This window comes from Hyperoodon ampullatus (assembly GCF_949752795.1).
Source record: "Hyperoodon ampullatus genome assembly, chromosome: 4".
Classification (NCBI taxonomy): domain Eukaryota; kingdom Metazoa; phylum Chordata; class Mammalia; order Artiodactyla; family Ziphiidae; genus Hyperoodon; species Hyperoodon ampullatus.
The window spans coordinates 143,693,480-143,718,595 of NC_136917.1; the positions used below are offsets into that span (position 1 = coordinate 143,693,480).

The 25,116-nt window shown below is 37.7% G+C and overlaps 1 protein-coding gene across 2 annotated transcripts in view; it reads left to right on the forward strand.

Annotated features, from left to right (window-relative positions):
- FYB1 (FYN binding protein 1) overlaps positions 1-25,116 on the forward strand; it is a 97,250-nt gene that overhangs the window by 31,057 nt on the left and 41,077 nt on the right. For both annotated transcript variants that reach the window (XM_079703686.1, XM_079703685.1), the window contains exon 2: positions 14,790-14,946. In XM_079703686.1, the coding sequence (XP_079559812.1) occupies positions 14,790-14,946 (157 nt within the window). The remainder of the gene's footprint in view (positions 1-14,789; positions 14,947-25,116) is intronic.

Genomic DNA, 25,116 nt, shown 5'->3' on the forward strand with positions numbered 1-25,116 from the left:
AAGGCACCTTGTAAGCTATCAGCATCTGACAAAAAAACTTTTCCTATATACTGACTTTTTTCCTTTTAATATAATACTTAACATTTTTTTAAAAGAAAAGGTTCAGAAGTCAGCAATCTTCAGTCAAATTACTGCGTGATTTGATTTCATGTTATTTTATGAATTGAAAATAAATAAAAACAGGGCTTCCCTGCTGGCGCAGTGGTTGAGAGTCCGCCTGCCAATTCAGGGGACACAGGTTCGTGCCCCAGTCTGGGAAGATCCCACATGCCACGGAGTGGCTAGCCCCGTGAGCCATGGCTGCTGAGTCTGTGCGTCTGGAGCCTGGGCTCCGCAATGGGAGAGGCCACAGCAGTGAGAGGCCCTCATACCGCAAATAAATAAATAAAATAAATAAAATAAAAACATTTATAAAAACAACTTACATTTCATGATTATGTCTAATTATGAAAATAACGATATAAACAAATGGATAGCCAACAAAGTTATTGGGCAAGTGAAGTTTTAAGAATTAAAAAAGTAGGGCTTCCCTGGTGGCACAGTGGTTGAGAGTCCGCCTGCCGATGCAGGGGACACGGGTTCGTGCCCCGGTCCGGGAAGATCCCACATGCTGCGGAGCAGCTGGGCCCGTGAGCCATGGCCGCTGAGCCTGTGCGTTCAGAGCCTGTGCTCCGCAACGGGAAAGGCCACAGCAGTGAGAGGCCCGCGTACCACATAAAAAAAAAAAAAAAGAAAGAAAAAAAAAGAATTAGAAAAGTATTCAGAGACATTGAATGTTACAGTTAGATCTGAGATAGGGAAGTTTAAGGTAGTGATCAAAGGCTTTCTTTACTTATTTTCCTCTAATTGATCATATTTGTTTTGATCTCTACCTCTTCACCTTCTTTTTAATATCTGCCTTGATTATCTGTGAAAACATGAACGTTTCAGTATTACTTTTCTTTCCATGTTGATGGACTATTCTAAGCTGGCCAACATTTTCTTGGCAGCTTGCTTTCAAAGCAAATGTTTTTTTTTTTTTTTTTTTTTTTTTTTTTTTTACTAATATAGTTACAGTACTTTGTTTTCAACTAAATTGGTTTTCAAAATTTCCCATCCTCTATGGGTTTACATCCGCTATGGGTTTATAAATTCTTTGAAGATAAGAATAGATGACTTTGAATCAGGCAAGAAAAAAATTCTGTAAAACAGGATTTTCTAAGCCTGTGACCCAGGGGTTTCAAATCCTTACTTTTGAAAGCTACTGAGGATCTTCTGAAAAATTTTATGATTTGACATAAATGGCAGTACTACTTATATGCCTATATTGTAAATTATATTCTATACTAGATCAAATGTCAATCGTAATAGAGTATGATTATCCCAGTCTCACTACACAGAGAGACATAAACGTGCCCTCGGAGGCTTAATGAGAGCCTGTCCCATGTAGAACACAATGGTTCTAGGTTCTAAGATAATTCTTAAGTAGAACACCCACTATGTGCTGGGTAGGTACACATATCATTTCTCATTCTCATAACCATCCTGCATGTTAGGAAGCAGTAGTCCTATTTTAAAAGGCAGGGAATATAAAACCCAGAGAAGCAAAATACATTACCCAGTGTCCTACAGCTACTACTAGTTAGGATTGGTAGTCAAACCCAGATCTGAATGATTCCAGCACAAGTATTGTTTCTACCAAACCATTCTACTTCCCATGTTGAAAACTTGCTTCTGATGTTGTTTAGGAATCAAGAAAGTGAAAATAATGTTTGTTTGTTTGGTACCTAACAGGCTGGATAAGGAGTTAAACTTCCTGATTCTTAACCCATTCTAAGATCTCTTAACAGAACCAAGATTATGCATAGTTGGTTTGGGGAAAAGGTTTTGGTTTTTACAGTTGAGGTGGGCAGACTGCCATATATCAATGATGCAGTCAGATCAGGTAACAGTTAAGAACAGGAATGTTTATTAAGTGCTGCAATGTTCAGGTGCTTCTGCAAGGTGGGTGTATATGACCATTTCACAGATGAGAAAATGAAGACTTGGAGAAGTCAAGCAACTTACTTAAGGCCCCAAATTGAGTAATAAACAATTAAATAAAGGTTAACATAAAAGTGGTGAAGTCTGATTTCTAACCCAAGCCTCTCTACCTCAGATCATTTCATTCTTCCCTCTGCCATGAAGCCACCCAAGCACAATAAAGGTATAGAAGTGGCAAATATAGACTTGTGTTCCAAGAAGTGTGGCTGTGAAGGGAAGGAGAAAAAGCAGCTGGTAACTAGAGTGGGGGATAAAGAAGAAAGGATATTGTTGTGTTTCTTTAGAGTAGAGGAGATCAAACCATGTTTAAGATGGGAAGTGCATCATAAAGGAGGAAACACACAGTCCAGAGCACATAGTAATCTCGTAATAAATGTTTCTTACCTGATGCAAGTGAGGGAGTTGGTGATTAATGAAGCAGGGTCTATAAGAAAGTGGGCACTAATACGAACCAAGAATGGCAGCTAGTATTGGTAAGACTGATGTTTTTCCAGAGAAGCAGTGATAAAGGAAATGAGGGAAGCAAGATGTAAGGAGACTTTAAGTTAGAATGAAGGGTAAGTGGGAATGGTCAGGTAGAGTGTTCTCCATGCTGTTAGTAAAATAAGAGGTAAGAAAATCTGTGGTGAATGAGGAAGACATGAATAGGGTCCAGTAATGTGGGGAACTTTGAAACCACTATTATGGTAAATGTGATAAAATCTTAGTGAGACTCGGTCCTGAAAAAGCCCATGTTTAGTTAGGTGTAAATGACTGCGCATGGGCAGGCAACTGCCAGGGGTTCCATCAAGTGTGCACTTAGATTGTTCTTAGTGCAGAATTCACCAGTCCAGGTTCTGGAAATGCCATACAATTGCTAGAGCTTTTCATCCTGTTTGGATGGGCAATAGCCATATGCTTATCCAGGCCTAGAGAAAATAAAATTCTATATTCCATGTTGCCAGTTCAATGGCTAAATCTTGGGGCAGGCATATAATAATTCCCAAATAAATAAATGACCTTATATAAATGATTTTAAAATATTTCAATTCAGGATAACTTAGTAATGATTTTATTTGTGGCACCCCCTCATCGTTGTGTGATCATCTTTTATGTTTATATAATGCTTCAGACTTTTCAAGATACTTCCAAACATATCAGCTCACCTAATCCTTAAACCTATGTGAAGTAGTTGGGGTCATATCACTCCCTTTTGACAGTTGGAAAAACTAAATCACGTGGAAGTTAAATGATTTGCCAATGACAAAGAGCTCTTTGGTGACAGAGCTGGTGGTAAAATCAAAGTTTTCTAATTTCTGGCTCAGTTCTAAGACATCCCAACAAAACCATAATTAGAAATTAGGTCTAGAGTCAGGGTTTTATGGCAATTGGGTGATAGTGTCTTTGGTTTTGTAGAGGAATCCATGGATTAAAAAGGAAATCCAGAACCACAACTCAAGATGCTCCTTAGATGCCTTGGGACATGAAGGTTACAAGTACTTTCTTAATCAAAAGTCATAAATGTCAGAATCTGTGGGATAGATTTCCCGAGTCCTCATAGATATTTGTGTTACAAGATTATTGTGACAATATCAGGAACCAGTATTTAGTTGTCAAAAAAATCTAAAGTGCAAAGTTTGTGAAATAATACAATTTCCATTTTCTATAACATGAGTACATTACCACCATCACCATTTTTTCATTAATCACCCCTTCCCCTTCTCCGCATCTCTTCTTTCCTTCCTTCTCAACTCTGTTTTTCCATTTATAGTTTTTTTTCTTTTTTCACATTTATTTAATTAATTTATTTATTTTGTTTTTTGGCTGTGTTGGGTCTTCGTTGCTGCACACGGGCTTTCTCTAGTTGCGGTGAGTGGGAGCTACTCTTCGTTGCGGTGCGAGGGCTTCTCATTGCAGTGGCTTCTCTTGTTGTGGAGCACAGGCTCTAGGCACACAAGCTTCAGTAGCTGTGGCACCCGGCCTTCAGTAGCTGTGGCACGTGGGCTCAGTAGTTGTGGCTCATGGGCTCTAGAGTGCAGGCTCAGTAGTTGTGGTGCACGGGCCCAGCCGCTCTGCAGCAAGTGGGATCCTCCTGGACCAGGGCCTGAACCTGTGTCCCCTGCATTGGCAGGTGATTCCCAACCACTGAGCCACTATGGAAGCCCCCCATTTATAGTTTTAAATCCTGACATAATGTCACCACTTTGGGTAGTTTGTGTTTCAGTGAACCTGGAGCCACCCTTCACGGCAAGGCCAGATAACCCCTAGGCACTGCTGACTCATGGAAGCCTCTCCCAGTAGTTTGCTCCTGGTAAAATGGCCCTTGTGTTCCACCCGTCCAGGCCGGCCTGAGCCAGGGCACATGACTTGTGCAAGACCTCTTCTGAGCTTCCAAAATTAAGAGAATGAAGTTTGAATCAGAGGTTGTTAACTTTCCAGATTCTTGAGAGTTGTTTTCATGCTCTAGAAGGTTTTGCAAGTTCTCTCCCCTTCATTCCCAACTCTCCCCATTTTTTCTGTAACCAGTATGAACTGTTCCCTACTATAAGTACAGTGAGTTCTATTAGTCACATTTTTTAAATTATGGCTAAGATTTTTATTATCAAAATTACATCTCTTGTGGAAGTTCAAGTGTTACAGCAAGGTGTAAGTCAAGCTCCCATTTGGCTTTTTAGCAAAATGCTCAGTATCTCCTTGAAGCCTTGGGTTCCAGTTAAAAGGTCCAGGAACACAGTTCCTGAATCTGACTTGGGATGAGAGTGGGCAGTAGGTTGCGTATTCACCTGATTAGCTCACTGCCACTGAGCTGTCCTATACTGTCCAAGAGACTAGCTCTGCCTACTGCTATGAGACCCATATCCCTACACAGTCCTCTCCTTCTTTGGGGAAGAAATTCCAAATTGTCTTTTCAATTCTTGTAAAGCCACAGACTACCTAGGCGATATCCCCTGAGACTCGGGGGATAAGACATATATATATATATGTATACACACACACACATATAGATAGATGGATAGATGGATAGATAGATGGATGGATAAATGGATGGATGGATGGATAGATAGACAGATAAACAGATAGATCAGAGTTTTTTGTGTTAGGTCTCAAATTTTACATTTCTAATTCTTGATGCCAACCAAACTCTAAACTTGTTGTTCTTTCCCTTTATTTATTTCATATCTTTAAATCCTTTCATGATTTTATTTCAAACTCCTCAATTCCAATTCATGAGACTTTTTTTTTTCCTGTCAGCCCACATCAGTCATCCATCTTTGGGGGCCCATTTTCCACTAACTCCTGAATATCTACTTTCCTGCTATGTGGTTTCCAAGATCAAATTCTGAAACATATATCCAAAACACCAATATATTTTAATTCCTTTACAGTTTACTTTATAGTCGCCAGAGCTAGTACTGCCATAATGAAACTGAAAACAGTTGTCAAAGCTGCACTAAGAGGAAAAATACCAATTAGAAAAGCCGGTCTTACAAAAATGTGTTAATATATCCATTTGAATGTATCACTAATTTCCATTTCATCACTTTGAGGGCATGAGCAGAACATAGCAGAAAGGGCACAGACATCATAAGAAATCAACTAAGGTTCAAATTCTGCCTGAGTTTGAATTCCACCTCTATTGTTTACTGACTTTCTGAACTTGAGTAGTTTTCTTAATTATCAAATGGAAGCTAGATAATAATATATACCCAAAGGAATGTTATGAAAGTTAAATAAAATTCCATATGCAAAATGCCTAAATGGTTCCTAGCAAAAAAGTGATTTATTAATGTTATCATTAATCTCAGAAATTTCCTATAGATTTATTTTCTGTTTCTTCTTTACTTGCTTTATTATAATTCAATATCCACACTTTTCTTTTCATCACATCAGACTAGATTTTTGTTTTTGAGAATTCCAATATTACTAATTATATTTTGGTATATTTTATAAAGTCCACATTAAGATTTTAGAACCAATCATATTATAGTAAGGTAAGTCTACCTGTTTTTTTCCCCCTGAAATACTAAGATGCTTTTCCTTAGAATTATTTTGTATACATGCAAATATATTCTCTGTAGTATTTGAAAGTGCCCATAAACTTTGCAAAGCAAGGGCTTCCCTGGTGGCGCAGTGGTTGAGAATCTGCCTGCTAATGCAGGGGACACAGGTTCGAGCCCTGGTCTGGGAGGATCCCACATGCTGCGGAGCAACTAGGCCCATGAGCCACAACTACTGAGTCTGTGCATCTGGAGCCTGTGCTCCGCAACAACAGAGGCCATGATAGTGAGAGGCCCGCACACCGCGATGAAGAGTGGCCCCCACTTGCCACAACTAGAGAAAGCCCTCGCACAGAAACGAAGACCCAACACAGCAAAAATAAATTAATTAATTAATTAATTCCTACCCTTAACATCTAAAAAAAAAAAATCTTTTTAACCAAATGATCACTGTATGAATACGTTTAAAAAAAATTTGCAAAGCAAAACATTCCACTGCTAAATACTAGTGTAACATAGGAAGACTTTAGCATGTGTTCTCCCAAGCTTAATGAGGAATAAGACACTTACACAGTTTAGTGTCTCATTAAGCCTGTCAAATTATCTCTAACAATTTTCCAAAGTAAAAAAAAAAATCCAACCAATCCCTCTCCATCTCCCAGCCTTGCTTTCCTCTGGTTTTGCTGTACCCTCAGGCAAGCCCTCTAGTGGTGGTGGTGATATGGCTGCAGAATTCCCAGAGGACCCCCTTGGAGTTCCAAGTCCAGTGGAAAAGTAGTGACACCCCTTTCTGGGCAGCTCAAGTTATTCTAACCAGGGAAGGGAGAGTAGATGCGGGGCAGGCAGAAGAGCAGGGGCGCATCCCAGATGCCCATCAGAAAGCTGCAGCATAAGGCTTGTGGGGCTTTTGGGATCTTAGTTGCCCCACTAGGGATTGAACCCGGGCCCCTGGCAATGAGAGCACCGAGTCCTAACCACTGAACCGCCAGGGAATTCCCAAGAATGTACTAATTGAACTAGAGAAAAAGTAGTAAGTCCTATATATCAAAAAAAAATTAACTTTATGACAAAAATGAACTAGACAAAATATTTTTAACATAACTGTAATCAGTTAGAAATTTTTATTTACAATATTTATAAGGGAACTAATTCTCCCTACCTCAACCCGAAAACATAGGTGCCAAAAGAGAAAATGAGCTATTCCTGTGAGACTTGCGCCTTGCAAGAAGTGTCACAAGTCAGGGGTGCAGGGGCTGAGCAATTTTTAAAACTCCAAGAGGACTGTGAGAGAAAGGAGAGAGGGTAGTATTTTTAATAATCACCATAAGTGAAAAATTTTGGAGAGAGGCAGAAATATCTAAAAGGAATTCGGAAGCTTTTTGTAAAATCTATAAATAGTAGAAAAGTGGTTGCCAGGGGCTGGGATGGGCAAAAAAAAGAAGAAGTGGTTGGTCAAAGGGTAGAAACTTTCAGTTATAAGATGTGTAAAATCTGAGGATCTAAAATAAAACATGGTGACTACAGTTGATAACACAGTATTGCATAACTGAAATTTGCTAAAAGAATAGAACTTAAATGTTCTCACCACCAACCCTAAAAAAGGTCAATATGTGAGGTGATGGATGTTAACTAACTTGATAGGGGGAAACCTTTCACAATATATATGTATACCAAATCATCACATATACACTTTAAACATCTTACAATTTTATTTGTCAATTATATGTACAAACTGGGGGTGGGGAGAGGTAGGGAAAGAAATTGAATATTTAAAAAGCCATGTCGAGTATATGAGGGGAGGAACCAAGATGGCGGAGTAGAAGGACCTTCTCTCACTCCCTCTTGCAAGAACACCAGAATCACAACTAGCTGCTAGACAATCATCGACAGGAAGAAACTGGAACTCATCAAAAAAGACACCCCACATCCAAAGAAAAAGGAGAAGCCACAATGAGACAGTAGGAGGGGCACAATCACAGTCAAATCAAATCCCATAACTGCTGGTGGGTGGCTCACAGACTGGAGAACACTTATACCACAGAAGTCCACCCACTGGAGTGAAGGTTCCGAGCCCCACATCAGGCTTCCCAACCTGGGGGTCCAGCAATGGGAGGAGGAATTCCTAGGGAATCACACTGTGAAGCCTAGTGAGAATTGTTCGCAGGACTTCGACAGGACTGGGGGAAACAGAGACTCCACTCTTGGAGGGCACACACAAAGTAGTGTGTGCATCGGGACCCAGGGGAAGGAGCAGTGACCCCAGGGGAGACTGAACCAGACTTACCTGCTAGTGTTGGAGGGTCTCCTGCAGAGCTGGGGGACGGCTGTGGCTCACCATGGGGACAAGGACACTGGCAGCAGAAGTTCTGGGAAGTACTCCTTGGGGTGAGCCTTCCCAGAGTGTGTCATTAGCCCAACCAAAGAGCCCAGGTAGGCTCCAGTGTTGGGTTGCCTCAGGCAAAACAACCAACACGGAGGGAACCCAGCCTCACCCATCAACAGTCAAGTGGATTAAAGTTTTACTGAGCGCTGCCCACCAGAGCAACAGTCAGCTCTACCCACCACCAGTCCCTCCCATCAGGAAACATACACAAGCCTCTTAGATAGCCTCATCCACCGGAGGGCAGATAGCAGAAGCAAGAAGAACTACAGTCCTGCAGCCTGTGGAACAAAAACCACATTCACAGAAAGACAGACAAGATGAAAAGGCAGAGGGCTATGTACCAGATGAAGGAACAAGATAAAACCCCAGAAAAACAACTAAATGAAGTGGAGATAGGCAACCTTCCAGAAAAACAATTCAGAATAATGATACTAAACATGATCCAGGACCTCGGAAAAAGAATGGAGGTAAAGATCGAGAAGATGCAAGAAATGCTTAACAAAGACCTAGAAGAATTAAAGAACAAACAAACAGAGATGAACAATACAATAACTGAAATGAAAACTACACTAGAAGGAATCAATAGCAGAATAACTGAGGCAGAAAAACAGATAAGTGACCTAGAAGACAGAATGGTGGAATTCACTGCTGTGGAACAGAATAAAGGAAAAAGAATGAAAAGAAATGAAGACAGCCTAAGAGACCTCTGGGACAACATTAAACTCAACAACATTCCCATGATAGGGGTCCCAGAAGGAGAAGAGAGACAGAACCGACCAGAGAAAATATTTGAAGAGATTATAGTCGAAAACTTCCCTAACATGGGAAAGCAAATAGCCACCCAAGTCCAGGAAGTAGTGAGTCCCATACAGGATAAACCCAAGGAGAAACACAATGAGACACATAGTAATCAAATTGGCAAAAGTTAAAGACAAACAAAAATTATTGAAAGTAGCAAGGGAAAAATGACAAATAACATACAAGGGAACTCCCATAAGATTAACAGCTGATTTCTCAGCAGAAACTCTACAAGCCAGAAGGGAGTGGCATGATATAGTTAAAGTGATGAAAGGGAAGAACTTAAACTAAGATTACTCTACCCAGCAAGAATCTCATTCAGATTCGACTGAGAAATCAAAAACTTTACAGACAAGCAAAAGCTAAGAGAAATCAGCACTACCAAACCAGCTCTACAACAAATGCTAAAGGAACTTCTCTAACTGAGAAACACAAGAGAAGAAAAGGATCTACAAAAACAAACCCAAAACAAATTAGAAAATGGTCATAGGAACATACATTTCTATAATTACCTTAAACGTGAATGGTTTAAAGGCTCCAACCAAAAGACACAGGCTTCCTGAATGGATACAAAAACAAGACCCATATATCTGCTGTCTAAAAGAGACCCACTTCAGACCTAGGGACACATACAGACTGAAGTGAGGAGATGGAAAAGATATTTCATGCAAATGGAAATCAAAAGAAAGCTAGAGTAGCAATACTCACATCAGATAAAATAGACTTTAAAGTAAAGAATGTTACAAGAGACAAGGAAGGACACTACATAATGATCAATGGATCAATCCAAGAAGAAGATATAACAAATATAAATATATATGCACCCAACATAGGAGCACCTGAATGCATAAGGCAACTGCTAACATCTACAAAAGAAGAAATGGAGAGTAACAAAATAATAGAGGAGGAATTTAACACTTCACTTACACCAATGGAGAGATCATCCTAAATGAAAATAAATTAAAAAAAACAGAAGCTTTAAATGACACAATAGACCAGATAGATTTAATTGATATTTATAGGACATTCCATCCAAAAACAGCAGATTACACTTTCTTCTCAAGTGCGCATGGAACATTGTCCAGGATAGATCACATCCTGGGTCACAAATCAAGCCTCAGTATATTTAAGAAAACTGAAATTAAATCAAGCATCTTTTCTGACCACAACGCTATGAGATTAGAAATGAATTACAGGGGATAAAACGTAAAAAATAAAAACACATGGAGGCTAAACAATACATTACTAAATAACCAAAAGATCCCTGAAGAAATCAAAGAGGAAATCAGAAAATACCTAGAGACAAATGAAAATGAAAACACGACTATCCAAAACCTATGGGATGCAGCAAAAGCAGTTCAAAGAGGGAAGTTTATAGCTATACAAGCCTACCTCAAGAAACAGGAAAAATCTCAACCAAACAATCTAAACTTACACCTAAAGGAACTAGAGAAAGAAGAATAAACAAAACCCCAAGTTAGCAGAAGGAAAGAAATCATAAAGATCAGAGCAGAAATAAATGAAATAGAAACAAAGAAAACAATAGCAAAGATCAATAAAACTAAAAGCTGGTTCTTTGAGAAGATAAACAAAGTTGATAAACCATTGGCCAGACTCATCAAGAAAAAGAGGGAGAGGACTCAGATCAATAAAATTAGAAATAAAAAAGGAGAAGTTACAACAGACACCACAGAAATACAAAGCATCCTAAGAGACTACTACAAGCAACTCTATGCCAATAAAATGGACAACCTGGAAGAAATGGACAAATTCTTAGAAAGGTATAACCTTCAAAGACTGAACCAGGAAGAAACAAAAAATATGAACAGACCGATCACAAGTAATGAAATTGAAACTGTGATTAAAAATCTTCAACAAACAAAAGTCCAGGACCAGATGGCTTCACAGGTGAATTCTGTCAAACATTTAGAGAAGAGCTAACACCCATCCTTCTCAAACTCTTTCAAAAAATTGCAAAGGAAGAAACACTCCCAAACTGATTCTATGAGGCCACCATCACCCTGATACCAAAACCAGACAAAGATACTACAAAAAAAGAAAATTACAGACCAATATCACTGATGAATATCGATGCAAAAATCCTCAACAAAATACTAGCAAACAGAATCCAACAACACATTAATAAAATCATACACCACGATCAAGTGGGATTTATCCCAGGGATGCAAGGATTCTTCAATATACACAAATCAATCAATGTGATACACCATATTAGCAAATTGAAGAATAAAAACCATATGATCATCTCAATAGATGCAGAAAAAGCTTTTGAGAAAATTCAACACCCATTTATGATAAAAACTCTCCAGGAAGTGGGCATAGAGGGAACCTACCTCAACATAATAAAGGCCATATATGACAAACCCACAGCACACATCATTCTCAATAGTGAAAAACTGAAAGCATTTCCTCTAAGATCAGGAACGAGACAATGATGTCCACTCTCACTACTGTTATTCAACATAGCTTTGGAAGTCCTAGCCACGGCAATCAGAGAAGAAAAAGAAATAAAAGGAATACAAATTGGAAAAGAAGATGTAAAACTGTCACTGTTTGCAGGTGACATGATACTATACATAGAGAATCCTAAAATTGTCACCAGAAAACTACTAGAGCTAATCAATGAATTTGGTAAATTTTCAGGATACAAAATTAATGCACAGAAATCTCTTGCATTCCTATACACTAATGATGAAAAATCTGAAAGAGAAACTATGGAAACACTCCCATGTACCATTGAAACAAAAAGAATAATATACCTAGGAATAAACCTACTTAGGGAGAAAAAAAACCTGTATGCAGAAAACTATAAGACACAGATGAAGGAAATTAAAGATGATACTAACAGATGGAGAGATGTAATATGTTCTTGGATTGGAAGAATCAATATTGTGAAAATGACTATACTACCCAAAGCGATCTACAGATTCAATGCAATCCCTATCAAATTACCAATGGCATTTTTTACAGAACTAGAACAAATCATCTTAAAATTTGTATGGAGACACAAAAGACCCTGAATAGCCAAAGCATTCTTGAGGGAAAAAAATGGAGCTGGAAGAATGAGACTCCCTGGCTTCGGACTATACTACAAAGCTACAGTAATCAAGACAATATGATACTGGCACAAAAACAGAAACATAGATCAATGGAACAAAATAGAAAGCCCAGAGATAAACCTATGCACGTATGGTCAGCTAATCTATGACAAAGGAGGCAAAAATATACAATGGAGAAAAGACAGTCTCTTCAAAAAGTGGTGCTGGGAAAACTGGACAGCTACATGTAAAAGAATGAAATTAGAACACTCCCTAACACCATACACAAAAATAAACTCAAAATGGATTTGAGACCTAAATGTAATGCTGGACACTATAAAACTCTTAGAGGAAAACATAGGAAGAACACTCTTTGACATAAATCACAGCAAGATCTTTTTTGATCCACCTCCTAGAGTAATGAAAATAAGAACAAATGGGACCTAATGAAACTTAAAAGCTTTTGCACAGCAAAGGAAACCATAAACAAGACGAAAAGACAACCCTCAGAATGAGAGAAAATATTTTCAAAAGAATCAATGGACAAAGGATGAATCTCCAAAATATATAAACAGCTCATGCAGCTCAATATTAAAGAAACAAACAACCCAATCCAAAAATGGGCCAAAGACTTGAATAGACATTTCTCCAAAGAAGACATACAGATGGCCAGGAAGCCCATGAAAAGCTGCTCAATATCACTAATTATTAGAGAAATGCAAATCAAAACTACAATGAGGTATCACCTCACACCAGTTAGAATGGGCATCATCAGAAAATCTCCAAACAACAAATGCTGGAGAAGGTGTGGAGGAAAGGGAACCCTCTTGCACTGTTGGTGGGAACGTTAATTGATACAGCCACTATGGAAAACAGTATGGAGGTTCCTTAAATAATGAAAAATAGAATTACCATATGACCCAGCAATCCCACTACTGGGCATATACCCTGAGAAAACCATAATTCAAAAATAGTCATGTACCACAATGTTCATTGCAGCTCTATTTACAATAGCCAGGACATGGAAGCAACCTAAGTGTCCATCAACAGATGAATGGATTAAGAAGATGCGGTACATATATACGATGGAATATTACTCAGCCATAAAATGGAATGAAATTGAGTCATTTGTTGAGACGTGGATGGACCTAGACACTGTCATACAGAGTGAAGTAAGTCAGAAAGAGAAAAACAAATATTGTATATTAATGCATATATGTGGAACCTAGAAAAATGGTACAGATGAACCAGTTTGCAGGGAAGATTTGAGACACAGATGTAGAGAACAAACGTATGGATACCAAGGGGGGAAAACCACGGAGGGGGGTGGGGCTGGTGGTGTGATGAATTGGGCGATTGGAATTGACATGTATACACTGATGTGTATAAAATTGATGACTAATAAGAACCTGCAGTATAAAAAAACAAACAAACAAAAAACAACTAATACTAAACTTTCTTTGGGTTATTTGTATGGAAATATGTTAATATAAATGTTTCAGACACATGAAATTTCTAAAAATCTTATATGTTCTGGTATATAGTTATAAATCATAATTCTAGTTATTACTTTAAAATGTATATCTCAGAAATAACTAAATTTCCTTGTCATTTGCATTATTAAGAACTTTCATCAAATCTTTAACCATGGTCATTTTTAAGTCTTTTGTCATTTACAGACAGTTCTTGGTGTACTCTGATGCTTTTGCAAAAATGTTCCTATAAAAGGGTTTTATCTTCAAGGAATTCGTGGAAAAGCCTCTGACAAGTACAGGTTTCTGGTAACTGACTATACTGCTGAACTGAATGAATAAGCATTTTCAGAACTCTAATGGAAAACTGATGAATTCATAAAAGTGCTAACAAAAGATCAAGATGAAAAAAATTAATTACGTGGGACTGAGTGAACTGATGAGGATGATTATAATTTTTGTGACCTTCTGTCTGAATTAAAAAAAAATCCCACAAGGACTCAGAGACAAAAAATATACAAATCAATTTTCACTGCAAAGTAAAGGAGCTGTTACAGTGGAGGATTACTGGACTGAATGTCAATATTAAGACATAGTATGAGTGTGTTTTGTGTTTGGTAATTGCAACCATTGTTGCTTGTGTTTTGGTTATCCATTTACAATTCTTCGTGTCAGTTTATTTACCTCTTGTGAAAATAAAATACAGTGTGTGTGTGTGAAAAAAAATGAACTTAAAAAGAAAAATAAGAAAGAAAAAAAATTGACTTTATGAGGGCAAGAGGGTTGAGGAGGATTCAGAGAATCATGATGCTATAGAGATTTTGTAAGCATTTAAGAATAAAAATATGAGGATGTTTTAATTTTGTAAATATAAAAGCTGGTATGCAGAAAGAAAATAAAAAAGCCATGTCCCATGATACTGAGAGTATTAAACTCTTAAAAGCATTAATTAGAATAAATAGAATGCATTTCTTACATATTTATATTTAAAATCCTCATTTCTACATACTTGGAATAGCCAGTTCTTATAGTTTGAAGATTTGTCTTAATTCACAGTATTTTTTGCTTTGCTTCTTAGGTACCAGCAAAGTCTCAACGTCTTACTCAACAACTTCCCTACCACCACCGCCACCATCCCATCCGGCCAGCCAGCCACCATTGCCAGCATCTCACCCATCACAATCGGCAGTCCCAAGTCTACCTCCCAGAAATATTAAACCTCCCTTAGATCTCAAGTAAGCAAAAGGTTATCTTGCCATTTCTTTGTCAGTCTCTTGCCATGGATTTTCAAACTATGTTTGGCTGAATGCTGAGGGTTCCATGGTAAAATAATGTAGCCACAAAGGTGAGCAGTTGGCAGGGGGAAGAGATGGCTGAGCAAACTGCTCTAACATCACCATACCCTTGAGCAACTCTTATTTCTCTGTTTTTTCAGTGGTTTTCCCCTTAAGAGTTCATTTGAAGAAAATTCCCAGTGCCCTTTTAGAAGTTCTGAAGCATTCTTCAAGTCAGCACCACCACCGCCACCATTAGCATCACCACAACCACCATTAACATCATCACCACCATTATCATCACCAGCACCACAGCCACCACTGCCATCATCACCACCATCACCATTATCATCATCACCACCATCATTATCATCGCCACCAGCACCATCATTGCCATCATCACCACTATCACAACCACCATCGCCACCATTATCATTACCACCACCACCACCACCATATTTTACTCACTGCCTATGATGTGCTAGGCACGTTACATGTATAATCCTTATAATTTTATTGAGTGGATAGTGTTATCATCCTGTCACAGATGAGTAAATGGAACTTTACAGAGGCTAAGTAACTTCTCCAAATGTGAGTCAATGTCAGTCTGAGTCCAAATAAAATGGGAGCTTTTAACCACCCTGCTAAATAACCTCCTTTAAGTAAAAAATGGAAGTTTTCTCTGAATATTCAGATTTTTGACTGTGTATTAAAAAGCTAGGAAACTTATTCAAGCCCACTCTCACTTTTCTTAGATGGTAGTTTTAGAAATGTCAAAACTGTATGGGTTGTATGCATGGGCTCTTTATCCGTGATTTACCAGAATAGCTGGTTGAGGAAAAAGTAAGCAGAAGATGGGGATAGATGAAAAGTTTTGAAAAGAAATAGCCAGACGATGACAAGCATAGATTCCTTTGGCAAGTCAGAGTAGATCTTCCGTTTCCTCTTCTAGAAAATTGTTTTGCATGATTCTCCTTTACCGCAAGTAAGTAATATGCCAAAATATTTAGCTACATTTGTTTTTCCTTCACTTCAATCCCCTATCAGATAGATATTCATTACATTTAAAGCATTTAATATCCTTAATCCTTCTGATAGAATCTATTAATATCAAAATCCGATTGACAGCTTTCTTTAATGCTGATGATTACAATTTAGAGCAGGGGTTGAAAACATGTCATGGGTAGCCACCACTATATTTCACTTTATTAGGCTTTGGGGGGGGGTGTTAAAGGCATAACTTCAACTAACTAGAAGGTGTTAGAGCAGCTTAGTGGCTACAATCCTCTGTATAAGCTGCATTGTGCATTTATGTTAACTACATGCCCTTCCAGGCATTTGAGTTTATGAACACTAATTTATGATAACCAGCTACCAAATAAGAGTGTAAGCCATATGCCTACTAACATATGTGTCAAATAAATATTAGTTTAATTAAAATAACTAATAGGTGTTCTTATATACCCTTGATTTCTGTGTAAATTACTTTCCATTCACATGTATTAAATCCTGTGTCTTTTTCCTAATTTTGTTCCTACTCTGATGAATTTAAGCCATTAGATTTTGATCTTAGTACTTTTGAATTTTATTATATGACTCTATCCCAGCTCCTGGCTTCAGTTATCTTTCTGGATCCTGTTTAATTCTAATGAGAAATTTCAGTAAATAGCTTGAGCATGAATTCCTGATCATTTCTAAGGCATAAAGACTGGTAACTCTTTGATTGAAGAAATCATGGAGAGGAGGAGGGTTTGGCATTATTCCTGATGTTTGGGAGTCCCCAAGACCACCCATATGTTTGATGATCCACTAAAAGGACACACGGAACTCAGCACATAGTAGTACTCATGGCTAAGATTTATCCCAGTCACACTCTCCTTCTAAACCTGGCAGTGGACAGAGTAGGACTGCTCTTTTCTCCAGGTAAAAAATGCAATACAAGTGTAATGTTGCTTCTCAGGAAAGCATTTTAGAGGCAGCTTTTACTGAAAGCTGGCACCTAGGCACCTTCTGCCTAGCAACTACCAAAATACTAGACTTCTAGAAGGAAAGCAGGTGTTCACCATAAGTCATGTTGTTTATACAATCTAGGCACAGCAAAGCATTCTTACCATTAGGCAACTTTTCCTATCAGTGCAGGAAATGCTTTTGGAGCTGAGTTCCCAGTTACAAATCAATAGCCCATCTTGATAGAAGATTCTTTTAAAAATAGCAACTTCAGGCCTGCTATGATAACTCTGTTCTGTAAACCTACACCCTAGAATCCACTGTGATAAGGTGGAGAATAAAAAGTTATAAAAAGAAGAAAAGATTTCAAAAAGAGACCAGTAGCCTGGACTACAACATCATACCATTGCTGGTCAATTTCCCAACTTTGTAGGAAATTTGTGCAAAGTTGAAAAGAGCCCGCCAACCAGCCAGGTTCAAATTTTTACTTGTAATAGTGTTTTCATCAGAAATCAGCAAAATCCACCAGTTGTAATAAACTTAACCTCATCCCTATTTCCATCTTATTAAGGGCTCCTAATTAGAAAGTTTGATTCATCTAAGAGTTACTCTTACTCTCAGAAAAAAGTTGGAGAGAAACAAGAATCTTAGATGTTACATTGCCTAGATAAGCTAGAACTGGCACATCTGAAAGTTAAATGTCAGATGAAGAGAACAGAGAAAATGAAAACCAAGGGACATCTATAAGACAAAATTTTTTCTTAAGTAAAAATGTGGTGTATGGTGTAAGACTTTCAAACTCCCATCAGAGAGCTCAAGTAAAATCCAAAATGAAGAAATATCTGGGTTGGAAACTTTCCCCCAAGGAGGGGAAGCTAGAAAAGACACAAAGAGGAAACGAAAGTAACATCGGTCTTGATATTCAGTCTCACAAATTTATATTTCATGTGAGAGGGAAATTTATGGAATGATTTTTAAGTAAAATTGTGAGTGATGTGTGTTCTATGCTTTTTCTTCTCACCACCACCCTTCCAATAATAATTTTTTGAGCCACTACTTTGTGCCTTTGCAATAGAAATTCACAAAATATCAGTGAACAAAATAAAGATTCCTGCCCACATAAAACAGGGGGCAAGAGACACAAGGGGAAAAAACATAATAAACAAGTAAAGGATATAGCATGTTAGGAAATATCAAGTGCTATAGGAGAAAGTAGAGCAGATTAGGTGGTGTAGCTTGAGGGTTGGGGACAGCGTGTTGCAACTTTAAAGGGACAGGTGAGGGTCACTCCCCTTATCGGAATTTATACTGGAGCAAAGACTCAAGGAAGTGAAGGAGTTAGTCATGCAGATATCTGGAGGAAGACCATTCCAGGCAGAGAGGACAGACAGAACAGAGCCCTAGAATGTCCAGGGACTCAGAAGGAGGTAGCTGGGGCTGGAGTAGATGAAAAAGGGAAGAAGTAGGAGGGAAAGACTCAGCTCATGCCGGTCCCTGCGGGTCATAACAGAGATTGCAGCTCTTATCCTAAGTGAAATGGGAAACCCTGAAGAGCTAGAGCAGAGCAGTGACATTCTCACACTTATGTTTTGTAAATATCACCTTAACAGCTGTCTGAAAAGGGACAGTTGGCAAAAATTGAAGAAGGGAAACCAGTTGGGCAGATAGTGCAGAAATGCAGGCAAGGTGCGGAGGTGGCTCTAACCAGGAGGGTGCAGGGCAAGTGGTACGAGGTCCAGATTCTGGAGGTATTTTGAAGGTAGAGACTACAGAATTTGGATTTGGGTTATGAAAGAAAAAGAGGATCCAATGTGGCTCCAAGGCTTGAGCCTGAGTAACTCCAAGGCTGATGTGTCAATCAACAGAAATGGGATTGGCTGAAGGTGAGCAAGTTTGGGCGTGGGGAAGATCAGGAGAGCCCAACTATGTTAAGCTTGTGGCATCTCTTAAACATGCAAGCCCAGATGCTGAGGAGGCAATTAGGCATAAAAAGTGAAGAGCTTGGGAGAGAGTTGTCGGTTAAAAATATATATATTTGAGAGTCATGGGTGTATATTCCACACTTAAAGTCCTGACACTGTTAAGATCACTAAGGAAGTGAATTTCTAGAACCAATGATTAGAACAACGAAGAACTAGTGCTCAGGTGAGGGACTGGCTTCCCAAAGGCATAAATGACTGATAAGGTTCACAGTTCTCCCCAGGGTGTAGAGTCTGTATTGCTTAAGGCAAGAAAAGGAATCGGGATCAAAGAAAGAATTTCAGGAGATCTCCCGGTCTTTATCACCTGCCCACTTCCCAGAAGTCACTTGTAATTATATCTTTCAGGTCAGTATGCCTTAAGAATGTGAAGAATTGGAGGCAGGTGAGAATTACAAATAATAAACATCTTCAAAAAGACAGTAGTGGAGGCCAAAGTTATACAGTATTTTAAACTGTATTGTTTCCCCACCTAGTGGTCAGAAATCAGCTAGTTCTATTTTCTATTTTACTCAGACATCTGAAGAGGAACTGAAATGGGTCAAAGGAGCTCATTTATCAGTTTTAGTGTTCAAATCAATATCTCTAGGGTAACGCATTTCTTGGTACCATTTTTAAAAATTAATTATAATTTTAACAGTATAACTCATTCATATGAACACAGAACCAGTGGTTGAATATTGTGGTATATGAAGCAAATTACATGGTTGCTAATAGTAATGAAACAGGAAAAGTGAAGTAATAAGAAATAATAAATAATGGAAATGACTAAGATTGGAAAAGGAAAGGTTAAGCAGTTCTTACCCTGAGGTCATTCTTAGTCAGTGTAAGACTTTTCTTTTTCTGGCTCTAAAATTAGAAGAAAAGTAAGAATTTACCATTATAACCTTTTTATTAGTTAGAAACGCTTAACACTTACGACAAAATTCAAAACCCATTTATGATAAAAAAAAAATCCTCCAGAAAGTAGACATAGAGGGAACTTTCCTCAACATAATAAAGGCCATATATGACAAACCCACAGCCAACATCATCCTCAATGGTGAAAAACTGAAACCATTTCCACTAAGATCAGGAACAAGACAAGTTTGCCCACTGTCACCAATATTATTCAACAAAGACTTGGAAGTTTTAGCCACAGCAATCAGAGAAGAAAAAGAAATAAAAGGAATACAAATTGGAAAAGAAGAAGTAAAACTGTCACTGTTTGCAGATGACATGATACTATACATAGAGAATCCTAAAGATGCCAGAAAACTACTAGAGCTAATCAATGAATTTGGTAAAGTAGCAGGATATAAAATTAATGCACAGAAATCTCTTGCATTCCTATACACTAATGATGAAAAATCTGAAAGTGAAATTAAGAAAACACTCGCATTTACCATTGCAACAAAAAGAATAAAATACCTAGGAGTAAACCTACCTAAGGAGAAGAAAGACCTTTATGTAGAAAATTATAAGACACTGATGAAAGAAATTAAAGATGATACAAATAGATGGAGAGATATATCATGTTCTTGGATTGGAAGAATCAACATTGTGAAAATGACTCTACTACCCAAAGCAATCTACAGATTCAGTGCAAACCCTATCAAACTACCACTGGCATTTTTCACAGAACTAGAACAAAAAATTTCACAATTTGTATGGAAACACAGAAGGCCCTGAAGAGCCAAAGCAATCTTGAGAAAGGAAAATGGAGCTGGAGGAATCAGGCTCCCTGACTTCAGACTATACTACAAAGCTACAGTAATCAAGACAGTACAGTACTGGCACAAAAACAGAAATATTTATCAATGGAACAGGATAGAAAGCCCATAGATAAACCCATGCACAATGGTCACCTTATCTTTGATAAAGGAAGCAAGAATATACAATGGACAAAAGAAAGCCTCTTCAATAAGTGGTGCTGGGAAAACTGGACAGCTACATGTAAAAGAATGAAATTAGAACACTCCCTAACACCATACACAAAAATAAACTCAAAATGGATTTGAGACCTAAATGTAAGCCTGGACACTATAAAACTCTTAGAGGAAAACATAGGAAGGACATTCTTTGACATAAATCACAGCAAGATCTTTTTTGATCCACCTCCTAGAGTAATGGAAGTAAAAACAAAAATAAACAAATGGGATGTAATGAAACTTAAAAGCTTTTGCACAGCAAGGGGAACCATAAACAAGACGAAAAGACAACCCTCAGAATGGGAGAAAATATTTGCAAACGAGCCAACAGATAAAGGATTAATCTCCAAAATATATAAACAGCTCATGCAGCTCAATATTAAAGAAACAAACAACCCAATCCAAAAATGGGCAGAAAACCTAAGTAGACATTTCTCCAAAGAAGACATACAGATGGCCAGGAAGCCCATGAAAAGCTGCTCAACATCACTAATCATTAGAGAAATGCAAATCAAAACTACAATGAGGTATCACCTCACACCAGTTAGAATGGGCATCATCAGAAAATCTCCAAACAACAAATGCTGGAGAGGGTGTGGAGAAAAGGGAACCCTCTTGCACTGTTGGTGGGAATGTAAATTGATACAGCCACTATGGAAAACAGTATGGAGGTTCCTTAAATAATGAAAAATAGAATTACCATATGACCCAGCAATCCCACTACTGGGCATATACCCTGAGAAAACCATAATTCAAAAATAGTCATGTACCACAATGTTCATTGCAGCTCTATTTACAATAGCCAGGACATGGAAGCAACCTAAGTGTCCATCAACAGATGAATGGATAAAGAAGATGTGGCACATATATACAGTGGAATATTACTCAGCCATAAAAGGAAACGAAATTGAGTCATTTGTTGAGACGTGGATGGACCTAGACACTGTCATACAGAGTGAAGTAAGTCAGAAAGAGAAAAACAAATACTGTATGCTAATACATATATATGGAATCTAAAGAAAAAAAAATGGTAATGAAGAACCTAGGGGCTAGACGGGAATAAAGACACAGACCTACTAGAGAATGGACTCAAGGCCACAGGGAGGGGGAAGTGTAAGCTGGCACAATGTGAGAGAGTGGCATGGACATATATACACTACCAAGCGTAAAATAGATTGCTAGTGGGAAGCAGCCGCATAGCACAGAGAGATCAGCTTGGTGCTTTGTGACCACCTAGAGGCGTGGGATACGGAGGATGGGAGGGAGAGAGACGCAAGAGGGAGGAGATATGGGGACATGTGTATGTATAACTGCTTCACTTTGTTATAAAGCAGAAACTAACACACCATTGTAAAGCAATTATACTCCAATAAAGATGTTAAAAAAAAATAAAGTAACACTTTCTTCAACATTTTTTGAACATTAGAAAAACAAAAAAGAAATGCTTAACACTTTCTGGAATTTTGAGACTTGCCATATCAGTCATGCACTCCCAGACACTCTTACCTAAGTCCATTCGCTTAAAGAAGTCATAGTTTTATAATTTCTCATGAGTTAAATACAGGAAGTCGTGTTCCAGAGAAAAATTCATGGGATTTCGTTTTCAGTGAGGTCAGGTATAGAACACAGTTTTATACGTCGCTTAGATTTCCTCCTTCTTCTTTAAAAAACAAACTGACAATTAAGAGCTAAAGTCACGGAATAAAGGTCATGAATAGCAAGTAAAGTATAAAGGTCAACAGTTCCCATCTTTAAAAGTCAGGAAATAGAGCTCTAATAGCTTTCTAAACATGACAGTCATAACATTAAATTAATTTTGCTTTTCCTATTTAATTCTGTATGCTTTGTTTATACTAAAACAAAGAACTATGGTGAAAGGCCTTCTTGAATAGACGTCCTTATTGTAACAACTGATAAGCTTCCTTTTCTTCTTTACCCGCTCCCTCTGTTTACTTTTCTAGGACTTGGGTTATGGCTAGTGTCGTTGTTTGTCTCTTTATCTCTCTGTGTGGCTTTTCTCAATGCCTGGAACACTGTTTTGAGCAGCTGGTGACAGTTTGATCTGGGTCTATCCTTGACACTCACCTATTTCTCCCTCTCATCTTTCTTCCTTTTATTCTTCACTGTTATTCCTATTCTTAACACTATTTCATATTTGGTGACTATATTAATGACTATTTTAATGTTCTATATATGGTGAATTCAGACCTATATAAAACTAAAATTTATATGCTATAATGTTGGTTCCATGAATATATGTATGCATACAAACATTACCTACAAGTAATAAATGGTTTACATTAAAGTGCAGGCGTATACGTATGAGTGTGCTATGCAGATCCCCTTCATTTTGCAAATATTTTTAATTCATCCAAGTGTTTCAAAAAGTAAACTGCAAGTCCAGTAGTCTTTTTAACTTATATTCTTCTTCAAAAATGATAATAAACAATTCACCTTAATAATAAGCATTCATTTCTTAGTATTACTAAGACATCGTTAATTTGGCCAAAAAAAATCAAAGTCCTATACGTAACAGGAATTATTCTAATAGCTTCCTAAAAATGACAGTCATAATAATAAATTAACTAACAGAGTGATAATCTCTTTATTCCAATGGTTTATGGTCTTGTAGTAGGAATAGAGACCTGCAAGTAATTGCCCTATAATTATAGCAATCCAGAATAATCTCTGTAGTGAGCAATGTATGACATATGGAAGCAGCAACTGTGTGAGCTTGGGGGAGTTGGGATAACTTCACAGAGGAGGGAGTGTTTAAGAAGAGGCTTAAAGATTTAAAGATTAAGGAGGACCACAGCAGGGGATGATGAGAAGGGAGAATTATTCCAGAGAAGGCAAACAGCAGGGGCTAAGCATGGAGGAACAAGAAACCAGTGTTCAGAGAATAAGTGAATTCAGTATTAATATATGAAAAGAAGACAATGTAAGAAGAGGAAATATGGAAAATAAAACTGTAAACGAGCAGGGCTGATCTTAAGAACTATATACCGTGAAAAGAACTATAGATTTTATTCTGTAGAATGTCAGTGTATTTTGATGTCTAAGGTATTTATATCTTGTGCTTTTAAGTAATATTCAATTCACTAAAGTTAGTAATGCAAAGGCCTAATTTATTTTAAATACTTAAACTCACAAAATATAACTTGCTATGCAATTTATACACCTAGCAATTTTTATTTAAATAAGAATAATTATTTTCAGGGGGATCTTTGATTAATGTTTGGAAAATTCAGACTAACTTCTTTCAAATCAATAGTTATGTTTATAATAAATTTAAGTAATTAAACTCCCTTACATGTTTCCCATTATGTGTATAAATTTACATATTGAATTTTGTTTTTAAGCATTTCTGATACCTGACTGAACAAATTTCATAACTCCACTCAGCAAACCTCCCAAGAACTTAAACAACTCTTGTAAATCTATTAAACCATATCAATTTCTCTTACCTATTCCAACTGCATTTGCAATTGGATTTTTCTTATACTTCTTTTTTTAATTTTTTAATTTAATTTTATTTATTTTTTTATATAACAGGCTCTTATTAGTCATCAATATTATACACATCAGTGTATACATGTCAATCCCAATCGCCCAATTCATCACACCACCATCCCCACACCCCACAGCTATCCCCCCTTGGTGTCCATATGTTTGTTCTCTACATCTGTGTCTCAACTTCTGACCTGCAAACCGGTTCATCTGTACATTGTTCTAGGTTCCACATACATACGTTAATATACGATATTTGTTTTTCTCTTTCTGACTTACTACACTCTGTAGGACAGTCTCTAGATCCATCCATGTCTCAACAAATGACCCAATTTCATCCCTTTTTATGGCTGAGTAATATTCCATTGTATATATGTACAACATCTTCTTTATCCATTTGTCTTTCGATGGGCATTTAGGTTGCTTCCATGACCTGGCTATTGTAAATAGTGCTGCAATGAACACTGGGGTGCGTGTGTCTTTTTGAATTACGGTTTTCTCTGGGTATATGCCCAGTAGTGGGATTGCTGTATCATATGGTAATTTTATTTTTCATTATTTAAGGAAATTCCATACTGTTTTCCATAGAGGCTGTATCAATTTACATTCCCACCAACAGTGCAAGAGGGGTCCCTTTCCTCCACACCCTCTCCAGCATTTGTTGTTTGGAGATTTTCTGATGATGCCCATTCTAACTGGTGTGAGGTGATACCTCATTGTAGTTTTGATTTGCATTTCTCTAATAATTAGTGATGTTGAGCAGCTTTTCATTTGCTTCCTGGACA